General features: G+C 42.4%; 1 protein-coding gene across 1 annotated transcript; it reads left to right on the plus strand.

Annotated features, from left to right (window-relative positions):
* Window positions 1–385: 385 nt before the first annotated feature.
* On the plus strand, window positions 386–14,684 carry NOBOX (NOBOX oogenesis homeobox). The gene is made up of 7 exons (XM_082000714.1): window positions 386–1,179; window positions 1,597–1,703; window positions 2,245–2,363; window positions 3,306–3,439; window positions 10,821–11,091; window positions 11,645–11,991; window positions 13,862–14,684. Exons 1-7 carry the CDS (start codon window positions 435–437, stop codon window positions 14,215–14,217), a joined length of 2,079 nt encoding a protein of 692 aa, XP_081856840.1. The 5' UTR covers window positions 386–434; the 3' UTR covers window positions 14,218–14,684.
* Window positions 14,685–14,933: the final 249 nt, after the last annotated feature.

A 14,933-nucleotide genomic window follows, 5' to 3' on the forward strand; every position in this document is an offset into this window, starting at 1 on the left:
TCTTTTGCTCGTTTTAATAAGGTGACACTTAGTGTCTTGATAAGTCACTGATTTTTGTTCTGTTCCTTATTCCAAGGACTTTTGTTATCCCCAGTGCTGTTTTCCCACTACTGTATTTGTAATATACAACCTTTCCTTTATTCTCTCTGCCTGGAATTAATCCTTCCTGTAGTTTACAGTTGGTTGTTTTTTGCAAGCATCTTCACTCTCAAAATGGGGGTTTTCTCAGCTCAGATGTTTGAGTATCTCCATATTGACCATATCACATTCTTTGCTCTTGCTTTCCCAGCAGCACTCTGTCCAGGTGACAGTCTTTATTTTGAACTCCCTAATTCTTTTTACTGTTGTGTAGTGTTTTCCTTCTCCCATAACTGCAACTTCCTTTTCAGGCATACCCTTTTTCTCATGCCATCTGGGCACATCTGGCTTAGACAATGTGCATGTGGGGTGAGGGGTGTGGTGTTTTTTGTCTTCTCTTTCTAGAGTACAAGGACCAGAGGGAGGACACATTGCTGAATACTGAGTACTTTGTGGTAGATGCTGATGCTGTTGCTGGGCATGGTACAGGGAGCAGTGTGCTATCTGCGTTCCAAAGCACAGGTATAAAGGAAGAAGTTGAGGATACCCTGGGAATAGAAGATAGGATCAGTTCTGTAAAGAATGTGGAGAAAGATGGAAGATATTGCACCCTGCAGGCAACTGGGTCAACTCGCCAAGACTCAGCGGCCCTTGACGGCCAGCTCGACCTTGCCTCAGTGGGTGGGCAGATGTCAAATTTCCTCAGTGACATGAAGGCTGTGCCCCCACTTGCTGTGGTTGAATTGGCACAGGAGCCCACAGGTCAGTCAGGGTCACATGAACAGTGTGAGAGCTATTACTCTGATGGGATTGGAAAGGAGACAAAGAAGAAAAAAAGTAATGACAAAAGTGGAATGTGCGCTGAGAAAGCATCTAGTGGAATCCCTGAAGGCCTCTGCAGGCAGGATGTGTGTGGCCCAGCTACTCGCCGATCATCCAAATGCACTTCAGCCAATGCTGCAGCTGAGCAATCCTACAAGGTGTCTTCAGTTCTGGAATATGGAAGTAGCAATGATGGGACCAAGGGAAAAATAGAGTTACTTGAGAATCCAGAATTTCTACCACCAGTCAAGAAGAAGTCACGCACCTTCTATAGTGCAGGTAGATATCGGGGAATCCACTGGTGGACAGTGACACTTGTAGTGCCAGTGGTGCTGATGTTTCCTTCAACATACTGAAGGCACAGTGTGGAGGTGCTGAACAGCTCTAACTGGTATTGCAATGCGTTCTACACTATTAGATGTGTGAAAACTTCTTCAAATAGCGGTTGCTGAGTGCCTCATGTTTGAAGCATTGCTAGTGATGGTCTTTGTTTTACTGTGGAAGAAGATTTTTGTTTATTTTTGTGGTTTACTTAAAAAAAAAAAATCTTTTCTGTTGTTTATGTATTTCTAAGTATAGTAAAAAATGTTCTGTTTTGTTTTTTCCCTGTCTTGTTTCTTTTGGTTTGTTTTTTTTTGTTGTTTTCTTATCACATACGCCCCATCTCTTTCTCTTTGAACAATGCATCATTTCTAGAGCAGCTAGAGGAGTTGGAGAAGATGTTCCAGGAAGACCACTACCCTGACAACGAGAAGAGGAGGGAGATCGCGGCTATAGTTGGTGTAACGCCACAGCGTATCATGGTAACGCCTGTGTCGGTAACAGTGCTAACTGTAGGCTCTGTGCAGAAAATTGATGGAGAGGGACTGGGGCAGAGTGGAGGAGCTTGGGTAGGAAGGAGGGAGGAGCTCATGAGTAATGGGATAGAGACTGCACCGGCCACTGGTGACAAGAGAAGGAAGAGTGCTTACAGGGATGGACACTGCACAACCAAGTACTCTACCCAAAATGGCAGTGGAGTGCGGTTGCGTATTCCATCTCTTCCCATTTCCTGAGATGAGACACATAATGGGTAGGTGAAAGAGGCTAAGGAGATTGGAGTTAATCTCTTTTCTCTGCAGGATCATGGGCAACAAGGAAAACTGGCATTTGAGGGTATCTTTCTGTTGTTATTTTTCTCTTTCTGTTTGCAATGAACCTTGCAGATTCTCTGGAAGCAAGACTTCTGGCCTCACCTGGTGATGTGTGGAGGCAGTCATTGCTGATTCATTGCTGATACATTGCCTGTGTCCCCATGTGCAGATGGTTTCCTCTCTGAATGCATCCTTTCTTTCCATTTATCAGGTCTGGTTTCAGAATCGCAGGGCAAAGTGGCGGAAATCAGAGAAGTTGAGTGTGAAAGGCAACAAAAAATATCCAACATCATCAGCTCTGTCAGTCCCCTTTGGGTCAGATTGTTATGGGTGAGGGACTTACTCTGTTTTCTTATTTCTCCACAATAGATACCTAATGCATTAAATCTTTTCCTTTGCCATTTCCTCTTTATATTTAAGCTACTGAGAGCTGACCACTGAGTTGGACCTTGGTAGCGTGTCCTCGGTATTCTCCAGCCTCACAGATTTCTGGGCAAATTGTAGTGGACCCACTTAAAAGTGCTTTTCATTAACCTGTAGCACTAGTTTGAAGTAAAACTGTTGAAATTGCTCTGGCTGAAGTCATGTAGAGAGCAAGGGATGAGATAGAAAGGTCTGTGGAATTGCCCCTTTATTTTTAATTTCTGTGAATGCGTTGGTGCTTTTTGTGCACTTGGTAATTCTTTTATTCTAGTCCTTCTCCCACCATTGCTTTCCATTTCCATGGATTTTCACTTGGCCATGGAAATGCTGCTTGCTTAAATCAGTCTTACAAAGCCATGGGCTACTTCGAAGAAATACAAGCTGGCACCTTTCATAGGTGAGCAAGGGACATTTATTGGGGGGTGGGGGAAGGGATTATGTAAGACAATAGATGGTCTTTCAAGGGGGAGTGAGTGAGTCGGTGAGGGAAGAAATTAAGTCTCCACAGGGAGGTATTTATGGCAGTCTGGAGCGAGAGTCTTCCTGTGAAGAAAACAGAATGAAAAGAGAAAACTTAAGTGAAAGATTGGAGACCACCTGACTGATTTCATTGCACTGTCCCTGCTGCCTGTCCTTTACACACTAGTGACCTGGGGCTGCTTCCCCAAATACTGTTTGAAAGCGCATCCCTTGCACTGTTCCTTTGTGCTCATAAGTAAGCCAGCACTTTCCCTTTCCACCTGCAAGTGATCTAGGATTTGGCCATTGTAGGATGGTTAGAAGAGTGTATACTTTGTCATAATGTCTTGTCCTCTGGTCCATGCTTATACCCTTTGTGTATACCTCCAGGGCACCTCTTCTGCCCATGCCTCCATTGCCTGACATTGCTCATGACCAGTCTGCCATGCTGAGTGTAGACACTACAGCTGGGAACTACTCCAGCCTGCTCAGTGGACATCCTGCACCACTTCCCTCCTCCTCAGGTGAGACCCCTATCAGCACAAATATTTTGCATTTCAACTTTAGCTGGTAGGTTCCCAAATGTGTTAGGGAAGGTCGTGTGAGAACCTTACACCATCAGTCCAAAAAGTGACACCAGGTTTAAGAGCTCTCTGCTAATCGAGTATCTACCAGCTATGTACCAGCATGGTGGTGCCTCTGTGCTAACGCTAGAGCCAAATTTGCAGTCCTTATTCAAGTCCTAGCACAAGCCAACAAGGAATGCTGAATATGACTTCATAAAGATACATGATTGGGGCATTCTTCTGTAAAAAGCTGTTTGACACTGGTACTGCTTCTCTGAATGATGATGAAAGTATTATTCTGGTTATTATGCTCTTCATGGCAGATACACACATCCCATATTCTGGTTTAGGCTATAATGTTCTGGCTGCAACCTGTAGTCAAGTGAGCTGTGTGAGGAAAGTGCATTGTGTAAGCCTCCCTCAGGTACTCCATACTGTTACATCTCCAAAGGGTGTGACTTCTCCAGCCAGTGCAATTTTCCATTTTTTGCAAGAGCTTGAGGGAGTGAGGGTAGTTGAGTTCTTAAGTATACAGCCTAATTTAATTGCTGTTGCAGTGTTGTTGAAAGTCAGTGGGGTGTGCTGTTGGACCAGTTTTCTACCTGAACTGCATTTAGACTTTAAAGATTGATGACAACCAAAAAGAGACGATTTGTTCAACTGTGTATTCATGTGTGGAGTATCAGAGCATTCCCTAGAGACAGGAATGTTCCCTAAAGCATTTTCTAGATATGTTTATGTTTCCAAGTTGGCATGACTTGAAAGTATTTCCAAAGTGATGAGGACTTCACCACCTCCTTAGGGATGGATATCCCAAGCAATAGATGTGCTGACAGGTGGTACTGTTGTATTTTCCTGCTTCCCAGTGTATTTCATTCTTTTGAATTTAATTTCTGTGCCATCATTTCTGTCCCCTATTGTATTCTAAATATACAGGGTTATCAGTATTAAGGGCGGTTCCATGCAAGTCATTTTCTGATAATGATCCAAAGATTTTAATGTATTTTTAATAATGCTGATACCTTAAAAGTATTTTGGCACTGTAGAAAGCAACTATGCTATTGTTTCAATAAGCTTAGACTATTAATAAATAGTTATGTATTCTAAAAGTACTTAATTGAGATACTTTCTTGATACCGTAATTTAGCACTTCTGTAATTTAAATGTCTGTCATAGACTCAAGACAAGGACTACTTCAGTCAATTCTATGAGCTGTTCAACCAATATGACTGTAATTCAATTAGTTCCAGATTTTCCACTACTTCTTGCAGCAGAATAGTCAAAGTGTTTGAGGAAGTCACTGCTTCGTAGAATGATGAAGTGGAGCAGTCTGTTGAGTCCTGTATTTAATTAGATAAAGACCAAGATTTTGCAAAATAATTCATTTAAAAGAAACAAACCAAACATCCTCATATTTTTACACTTGTATTCAGAACTTTCCTGGTTCCTAAAGTACATCTGCAGGCATGCTATTTAGTCAAGAGAGAATATATTTGTTAGAGAAATAAAGTTTCATTCAGGGATGTGATCTTGTCATCTGTGTGTGTTGAACAATTTCTTTTTGGGGAATCTGCACACTGGGGTGCAATTCTCCACGTGTAAAACACAAGTAATCTTTCTGATAGGAAAGAAATGTCCCATCTGATTTCTTTGTACAAGGTGTAAGGAAGAAAAAGGGCAAGTGAATGTCCCGGAGAATGGACTGGGTATGTGAGAAAATGAGTGATAAAGATAGTTGGGTTTTTACTTCTTGAGTCCTTTGAACTTGCTGCTGACTGCCACCTATTGCGTTTACTGTGCCTGCATTTTATGAAACACATGCTTCCTTCGCTTGTCTGAAACCCCTGTATCTTCAGTGTTAAGTATGTGTGAAGATGAGAATGTACTTCATTCTGCTACATCTATGTGAGGGAACAAGCTTCCCCTTGTTCTCTTTAAATCATGCTGGGCAAGAAGTAATGAAATCTATTTGTGCCATCTAAGGTGGGCAAATACTTTCCCGATACAGATCTGTTTGGAAAAAAAGTCGCTTTTCTAAATTGCTTTGCAGAAAAAGAGGCATGCTTTGCTAATGCACACAAACTGTGGTATTTGATGATTGGTTTTTAACCTGGTTTCCTGAGGGAAGGGAGGAATATGGTCTGCATAATGAGCCACACACTCTCTTTGTTCATGAAACCCACCCTGCCCTCCAAATTTGTTTAACTCTAATAAAATTTGATGGAAGGGGGAAGTCTGAAAAAATTACGTTCCTACAAGTCATGGGAAAATCAGTGCCTGGGCAGAGACCTAAGTTAGTGCCCCTCTGAGGGAAAAGGCTGTTACTAGGTATAGAGAGTCCTCATAGAAGAGTGATCTGCATGGCACAATCACAGGAAAAGTTTCAGTCGCAGTTTTGCCTTACTAAATGCAGGATAACACCATCATGGGGAATGAAACTTGCCTTTTTTTTGTTGTCTAGTGTTGCATTGGCAGACTTTTCTCTTTAAGAATGAAAGCAGAAAATGAAACAGAAGAAAAATGAAAGGCAATGTAACTTTTGAATTCATTCAGCCTCCTTGTTCAGGAAAAAAGATTGTTAACAAAGAGGGCCATCCAGGGTCCACCTGTTTTCTTTATTAGAATATCTTGGAAAATTAAGGAGATAAAACTCGTATAGGATAAAATCCAAAGTAACAGAAGCAAAAGAAAGGAAGGAACAAATGAATAAAAAAGTCATCAATATACAAAGCAAAACCAACTGCTTAGTAAAAGTGGCCCTCGTGGAAACAGCTCATGGCAGGTTTCAGCAAAATAATCTGTGACCTGTGTGCAGTGGTGCAGTTGTACCCAGAGACGCCTGGCCTAATGGAGTGGCTATGCAGGTGATTTCCTTGGTAGCCGTGTGTTTAACAACTTTCAGCAGGACAAGCAAATGACTTTACCGGTGTGAGAACAATATGATCTGTTACCTGACACCTCTGGAGACTGGTCAGTGCCGCCTTGGCCATTATTTTTACTTGCTCTAGCCAGTAGTTCTGGCTGTCTGTTCGTTTGGGGGGGGGGGGGGGGTTATGCCCTACCATTTTGTACAGCTCTCCAAACAAGCTGATTAAAAATGCCTGCAAGTTGTATTTGTACTCTACCTTGCTGGCAGTTACAGCTTCTGCCACACCACTTCCCGTAGGAGCCTTTTGTGCTTCAAAAATTCCATCCTGAGCTTGCTTTGATTTAAGAATAGTTTTCTTACTACGTTTGCCAGACAGCTAGCTTGCTTGAAATTAATGGAGGGTTTTTTTGACATTTGCAGTTATTTGAAGTTGTTGTTGTTTGTCTGAGATTTCTTACGCATATATATCTGTGGTTCATTGATGTAAAACATGGGCTTATGTCTTCTTCAGAGTTGACCCTTTATAAAAAGTAACTTTCTATGCCTCTGGCTTGCGGGAGGAGATTTTTCCTGCCCCACTGGTGCTTTTGCAGGAAATACTTTGTTTCATGTGGCTGTCTTGAAGACACTTGTCAGGAGCCCAGCCTATGTTGGTATCTCTTATGCAAATAGCAAGATGATTATTCAATGGCAGAGATGGGATTGTAATGGAAGTCTTGGGAGCAGTTGGATGAGATTAGACATGATCTGTCAAAGAATGGTAAATACGTGACAAGTTCTAATGATTACATTTACAGGATTCTGGCTTTTGAACAAATTACTTTAAAGCTGATGATGTGTAGCTGACATGGCAAGCAAGAGTCATACCTCTTAAACAAGTGGTAGGTTCTGGCCAGCTGAAAATCCAAAAGAGGATCAGACTTACACACTTTTCAAAGCAAAGCAGTTAGGCTGAAGTTGGTTTACTGATCTTCAGTCCATTAAATGAAGAATGCTGTTGCTTCTAAGTTTGATGAATATTTTGTGTACTTTCAAAATGTCATTTACAAGAGAGATGTGTTTTCTCATAGTTTCAAGAAGAGGATGTATCTGCAAAAAGCTTCGTGATAGCCCTTAATGTTCCAGTAAATGTTGCAATTAGACAGGCATGTTTCATTAAAAGAAACTGGATTGGCCAGCGTATGACATAGAGACTCATGGTAATAGAGCCTTTTGCTGAACTCTTGATTTAATGCTTGAGAAAGCAGCCCTAGCAAGTAGACCATCTGAGGTTACACTGGTTGCCCAGCCTGTAAACAACATCAGCTGCATTGTGCCCAACACTGGGCTTGTTAAACAGTTATAATCATGGTCTCCAGCCTCCCAAACAGTCTACAAGCAGCTACATAGTTATTGCCTGAATCATTGCAGGCATCTCATGCCAAGGCCTTCTGGAGTCAACATAGTAAGTGCTTGACTAAGAAAGGCATGTATGGCTGATGTCAAGAGGAAGGGCTCCGATGCAGATAGGTGCCGCTCAGGTAGCAGTCTTGTGCACGTGATCTGGTCTGTTAACAACAGTGAAAGCAGCTGAAACCATGTTTTCACAGCTGAAACCACAGTTGAAGCCATGCCCTCTTGTAAGTTTACAGACACCTCTCTAGAATAGGCCTCGGTCTCCTTCAAGACTGGTGAAAGACTGAACTCACAGTCATCCCAACAGAAACACACACATCCATTTTTGTTCATTTAGAACTCTGCCCCATTCATTGGAAGCTATTTGCATTGAAGAATGAGTGTCTTAATTCTGCTAGGATGTTGAGGAAGCAGCTATAGCAGGGGGAAGACAGCCGTGTAGCTGATGACTTAGAATAGCCATTCTTGAGTTAAGACAGGTGTAGTGCCGGGACTGGTTCAGAGATCTGAAGCTGCGAATTATTAAATTGCTCTCCAGAAATTCCCAAGGTTGTCTCATGGACTGAGACTGGGCCAGAAATAACAGAAGTGATAAACAAAAGTCCTACTGTTACATTCCCATGTTCGCTGGAAAGCCCTCTGAGGTTATCTATCTCTCTACATCAATGTCAGGAAGAGCAACAAAATTGTAAGTATTATCTCAAGCCAGCGATCAGAATTCATCATTGAACTAGATGCTGGAATCTTCTGTAAATATAGTGTCAGGTTTAGCAGATATTACTTCTCTGGGAATTGCTTATTCTTACTGCATTTGTAACTTTATTCAGAAGATACAAATTCAGTGTCATAGAATCATAGAATGGTTTGGGGTGGAAGGGACCTTTAAAGGTCATCTAGTCCAAACCCCCTGCAATGAGCAGGGACATCTTCAACCAGATCAGGTTGCTCAGAGCTCCGTCCAACCTGACCTTGAATGTTTCCAGGAATGAGGCTTCTACCACCTCCCTGGGCAACCTGTGCCAGTGTTTTACCACCCTCATTGTCTTCCTTTGAAAGGACTGAGAAGGGGAAACTTTAGAAAAGGCTGAACCAGCTCTTTGGAGGCCAAGTACGCTGTCTTCATGATCTCATTGCTGGTGGGTCCTATTGCCATGATCTGCAAAGATTACCTGTACTAAGTGTTGCAAATATTCCAGAAAACAGAACTTAGTAGGTGTGAAAGTGAGTTTAGAAGTGATTTCCTGGGCTATGTTGTTAAGACTACTTGTATTCATCCTGAGCAAGACTAAGGCCATCTGCAGAATAGCTAATCCTACTGTCATTATTGAACTGAAGCTTTATCTGGATATAGACTGTTTTTTAGGTAAGTTGTGCCCCACATGGCTGCTGTTTCATAATGTTTGTGTGAACTGCTGTAGTCTGAGACAGAATGGTTAGGAGAACCAGTGCAAATGAAAGTTTAAAAAAAAATCATAAGAGATCTTCAGCTTCATTTCTGGCTAAGCCATTTTGACTTGCGAGGAAACTAAATGTTATCTTGACTAGTGCTTTGTTGTGTGGGACTAGATCTGTGCTGTGTCAAAAACCAGGAATGTGACAGGTACATCATAGATGCTGCCTGACATAGAGAAATACTACATTCAAATAGAAAAAAAAATAAACCACTGAGAATTGCCTGAGCATGTGAATGCTTTAGAGATGCCATCCTAGATATTGCTGTAGTTTTCTAAATGACCCCAAAATCAGAGCTAGTCAAGTTTTCTTTGAAACATCATGACTCCCTCTCTCCATAGTTGCAGAGAGTTGACAAAAAATTGATGTGGGAAGATGCAATAAGATAGACACAATTGCACAGCACACTGGGGAATCTGAGAAACGGTGCTGCAAGGTGTTGAGGTGGAATCTCCTTATCAGCTCTCTGGGCATGCACTCCAAAATTCTCTAAAGGTTGCTCCTGCTTGCTGTGGCAGCTTTATGTTTAGGTTTTGTTTTTAAGGCCTTTGATTCACACCTGGTGGAGTGCATTTGATGTTACTCTCTGTGCCTGCAAGGGTGAAGTACAGCTGTAAACTATCTGGGCTACTAGCTTTCCCTGAATGCTTTACAGTGTGTGGGAGCAGACCAACTTTACCTGAACAGTCAGTGATATTTTCTCATACCTGCCTCATCCTTGTGCTGGTTTAGCCTAGCTAGACTTGAAAAATCATGTCAGATTGTGTCATGCACACCCAACGGTTACACTTCTCAAGAGAGAAATAATTTGCTATTTGGCATAATAAGATAATCTTGTTCTCTCACACCATGTGCAAGCTTCTTGAACTTCTGTGTACAATTGTTACTCTGGATCGCCAGCATACATGATTCTGACCTTTTAATTTCCTATTGTCCTCTTTCCACAGAGGCTGTTCTGTAGGAAACTGTTCCTCTCTCATTTACCATCAGTGACTGAGGAGACAGGTCACCAAACAAGATTCTAGCCACCAAATGGTGTTGGTTTCCTTTTCCATCTCCCAGCTTCTTTTTCCCAAGGCCCTACAGCTGACATCTCTGCATTTTTAATTTTTATTTTGGCATTACTCATCAGAGGCCAAACGAGGAGTGAAAATTTGGTTAAAAAATGGACTAGACAGTGGATCTCTAAAGGCACGTTTTTGTTTCTTTGAAACCACAGTTAAATTTTTCAAAAGGGTAATCTGTGCAGCATACTCTTCCCAGAGGACAGTAGAGGTGGAAGATGGCTGGGGGACTGTTCCTGGCTTGTTTCCAGGAAGTACTTTGCTTCATTTTGCTGTCTTCTTGAGAGCCGAATAAATCCAGTATGCAGAGACTGAAATCATGAAGGTAATGTTATTTAACCAATAAACATCATCCTCTGTTCCAGAGAGCTTGCTACTACTCCCTTTTGCTTCCCAGCAGCAATGCTGGTACTTGTTTACTTTTATTCCCATCAGTTAACCTCCAGTCTTTCACCAGCATCTTGCTTTTTTGCTCTGCCACTCTTTTCATTCCCTCTGCTTGCTCCTTTTCATTTTTGGTATGACAGCATGCTAGGACAGTCTCTCTTTTTCTTCACAGTCTCTTCAGTAGCAGGAATGGTGGCATCTTGTGAAGCAGTTCAGACAAAGGCGTTACCACAGCTCAACTTCAGTTCCAGCAGAACGGAGTGCTTCCCTACTCTTCCCAGCCCTCCACCCATCCGCAGGGTCAGCCTACCTCTCAGTCTGTCCTTCAACCCCCAGAGTCATATTGTTCCCTTGATGCTGGACACTCCCAACAGTGAATGCAGCTTGTCCAGTCAGGAAAATGGCTCCAGGGAGGCCTTCACTTACGGCATCCAGAATCCAGGGTAGGAACAGATGAGACTGTCTTTGAGGGAGATAGAAAAAGTGAACCCTAGGAGAAGCCTTGGGAGGGTGGAGGTGGGATATGGGACAAGGAAATAGGTGGGGGCATAAGTGAGAAGTTAGACGTGGGAGTGAGAATGTCCTTTAAATGGAGTATGAAAAAGTGTGTAATGTGTGTAGTAGGACAGGGCACCTGCTATCAGGAAAGTGATACCAAGTGCTTTCAGAATTGCATGCCTGTCAAGTGAAAGTGGGGTTCAGAAGCACAGTGGAAAAGGAACCCTTGAGAGAGTGAGTGTGCTTTGGAGAGTGGGAAGAACTGAAGGAAATGTAATCCCCACTAAGTGCGCATTGTTTGAGAAAACTGCTGTGAAAGCACTTGGCTCAAGTGGTTTCTGTTGCTTTTGTCCTGTGCCTGGCGTTTGGGAGGAATAGTTGGAGTCAGATCAAGGTTCGAGTGGCTGTCAAGGGGAAGATGTAACAACTGTTTGTTGTACAGGTTGCTGTAGCTGTGGTCTCTAATCCCTGAATTGCCTCTCTCCTTGCTCTCTGCAGTTTGAGTTCACCAGTTTCCTGCAACTACCCTGAGCAGCCGGAGTCAGCGGGCAACCTAGAGACCACGTACTGTCAGTACAGCAGCCAGGGTGGAATGTACCAGCTTCCGCAATATCCCCAGCAGCACCAGCTCTCCCAGTTACACCATCTGCCAGGTCACCTGGCCAGCAGCGTGCTCTCCAGTGTCCGCCTCACTCCTACACCACCCACTGAGTCCCATACAGCTTTCCTCCCCTTACCTGGTAACAGTGGAGCCGTAACCTATGGGGCAGCAGGAGCCACACAAGGCTACATACAAAACCACATGGGGGCACAGCTCTTGTTACAGCAGCCGAGTGGAAACTCGGGTAAATTTCTGAAATCTTTTGGCATCCTGCTCCTCTGGAGAAACAAAGCAATATGCTGAAACATTCAGGATGAGCGGTGCTTTTACTGATAACGGTGACAGAAGGAATGTGCATATACATGCACAAATATATATATGCTGTCCCTCTTTTTTTTTAATTTCCTCATATGCTTTTTTTAAAAAGTGCTGAGTGCCCCATTAATTTGAATCAAAAGTAACTACCGTAGGCTGCGTGTCAGAATGCTACCTTGTGAATATGTCGGGTAGTGCAACGGTTTTGTCTGGAATGGAGAGCTAACTTTTCTTTCTCAGGAGCGTACTGTTGTGCAAACCAACATGCCTTCGGTACATGTGGGTGGGGGTCAAGGGTGCAAAGGGAAAAAGGTGCCAGAGCAAATGGGATAGTTGGAGACAGCAAGAAAAATGGGCTTCTAACTCTGCTGGGCTTCTGCAGAAACCATTTTGAAAGAATGTTAACATACCTTAGGGCAGTGCAAAAGAAGAGAGTTTGAGACGGGCGGCCAACCGAGTATGGATATAGCTTCTTTCTTTTTCTTCTTCTGACATGAATTTACATCACCACCTTAGATTAAAGTACTTAAGCATACTTTTCTAAAAAGTAGCTAGCTAAAAATGGCATTGTTGGTGGTCTTGTTTTGTGTCAGGGATTTATATTTTGAAGTTGTTCAAGCCCGAATACAACCAAAAGATAAACTGCTGCAGTTTATATCTTTGGACTGTCAGGTTTGTTAAATTAATCTCACAGTCTAAAAAATACATCTCTGCTCTTATCACATAAGAGAATAGAGTTTTCAGACCAGTGACGCTGCTCCTGTTTTTTACCGTTTCTGTGGACCTTGTCAGGGAGAGAAGTCCGACTTACGGGCTGATGCGTGCAAGCTGGCTCATGTCCACACTGTTCATGGCTAACATTCTCTAAAACAAGTTGGCAGCACCCGTGCTATCTAGCACACTTGGCCTGGTTCTCTTCTCTGATTGTAAGGCATAATTATTATTTTATGTGGTTTTTCAGTTTGAAGTGCCATAAGTAATGAGAAGGCTGTGGCCCAGCACACCAAATTAATGTTTTTATAGCATGATGCCAGAAGTGTGTGTTGCTGTGCCTTGGGGCATGTCACGCGAGCAAAAAGGGCTGTGTAAAGGTGCAGGCCTTGTTAGGACTGGTAAAGTTGGAGGATTGTTGAAGGAACAGAGGCAGCGTTGATGGTCTCTTATTCCATACTTCCATTCAAGGAAGGGATCCTATGGCTGTTACACAGTCTGGACGACCAGGGCCTGGGCTTCCAGAAGTGCAATGGGGAGGGAACTAATCTGTCAGTGTAGACACACCCATAATTCTTACTTCAGCATGTAAGCAAGCGAGCAGTTTAGTTGAATTATAGATACTAATTAAAAAACATTCCTGCTTCCTGGATTGCAGCTTTAATAAATGAAAGTGAAGATTAAATATCCAGCTTATGCTTTGCAGAGCTAACCTGGAAAACGGGAGTGGAGGGGGAAAAAAAAAAGGGGTGGTGCGGTGGTGTCTAATATCATTACATACACTCAGGATCTGTGCTGAAGTGACATCATGTTTTTTAGATTATAACAATGCTATGAACTTCTTAACTTTTTCTTCCTAATAACTACGTTCTGGATAAATACACTGCAATGTAAACAACAAAGTTAACCTTTGGATGTGTGTGATATCTGCTCTATTGCAGTAACTATTAAGGCATAACTGTAATACTGTATTTGCACCGAGCATGCTCTCTTAAGAGCACAACATACGCATTTTTATATATACGTGGTTTTAATCCTCCTTTCCCCATTTTCATTATTCTGTCCTATTTTTCTTGCTTTTTCCTCAGCAGGCATCACTGCCTATCAGGCTGTCCACTGGAATGATTTCTACATGCAGGGAGCTCCATTCTCGAATCAGTTGCGCTCACAAATGCCATTTTCTAGCACAGCAGGAGGACAGTACTTCACAGAGCAGATTTCCTACACTCAGACGCCTTGCCTGCCCTCTTCTCCGTATTTTCTTCAAGCGCCCAATGGAACAACACTGGGATCCATGCCACATACTGAAAAACAGAAGGGAGTCACACCACCAGACCAGAGTTCATACCAGAACCACCAAACAGAGCCAGAGTTGACATCGCTTGCTCAAAGAGAGGAAGTAGAGAGTAGCAGCAAGAAAGGAGAGACTATTGTTGGTAACTGAAAGGCCAGCTGATTTTTTTTTTTGAGAAGCAGACTATAAGGAAAGAGTTCCAAGACAGCAGTAGCTCCTCTGAATGCAGGATCAAAGCTGTGCAATGAATGGGACTGGAATTTTTTTTTTTCTGGGTTGCTGTCCAAGACGGGTCCCATTATCCTATATGTAGTTCTTAAATTAAGCTGTTTTGAGAAATGAGGACTTATAGGTCAATAAAATGAGATGGCAAAGTTCTGTCCTCTGTCAGATGTCATCTGTTATGAGCTGAATGGCTACACAGGACTGATTATTTCTAAGATTTCCAGAGGCATATACACCTCTCTTCAAGGCAGAACTTCTTGAACAAGAAGAAGGGAAGGGGAAGGGAGAGCTTCCTGTTTGGATTTCCATTTTCAGACTTTTATTCTGGAAACAAAATTACCTTACTCTAGATTTGTTGAAAGGTGTCCCATGCCTTAAATATTGTTTGAGGGGGTGTGTGTCTAATTTTGACATATAAAACATTTGAAAAAATTCACGTTATTCTGTGCGATGTAAGATCACATTTTCTTATGAATCTGTTTTTTCTTCAGATATTAAAGAAGAAACTAATGACTGATGCTGCACTCTGAGGAAAAAACAATGAGGAAACATTACCATTTTAAACTCTGCAAAATAAGAAGAGACAAAAAGAGACAAGAACAATAATATTTGCAACAGAAGCACTTTTTTGTTTCTTTTTT

This window comes from Phaethon aethereus, assembly GCF_964289735.1.
Source record: "Phaethon aethereus genome assembly, chromosome: 1".
In the NCBI taxonomy this organism is placed as follows: Eukaryota; Metazoa; Chordata; class Aves; order Phaethontiformes; family Phaethontidae; genus Phaethon; species Phaethon aethereus.

Excerpts from the sequence above, each read along its gene's own strand:
- NOBOX (XM_082000714.1), top strand. The coding sequence starts at position 435 with ATGTGCATGTGGGGTGAGGGGTGTGGTGTTTTTTGTCTTCTCTTTCTA. Across the intron at positions 1,180-1,596 it reads ACGCACCTTCTATAGTGCAG|AGCAGCTAGAGGAGTTGGAG; the intron begins GTAGATATCGGG and ends CATCATTTCTAG. Across the intron at positions 11,992-13,861 it reads GCAGCCGAGTGGAAACTCGG|CAGGCATCACTGCCTATCAG; the intron begins GTAAATTTCTGA and ends CTTTTTCCTCAG.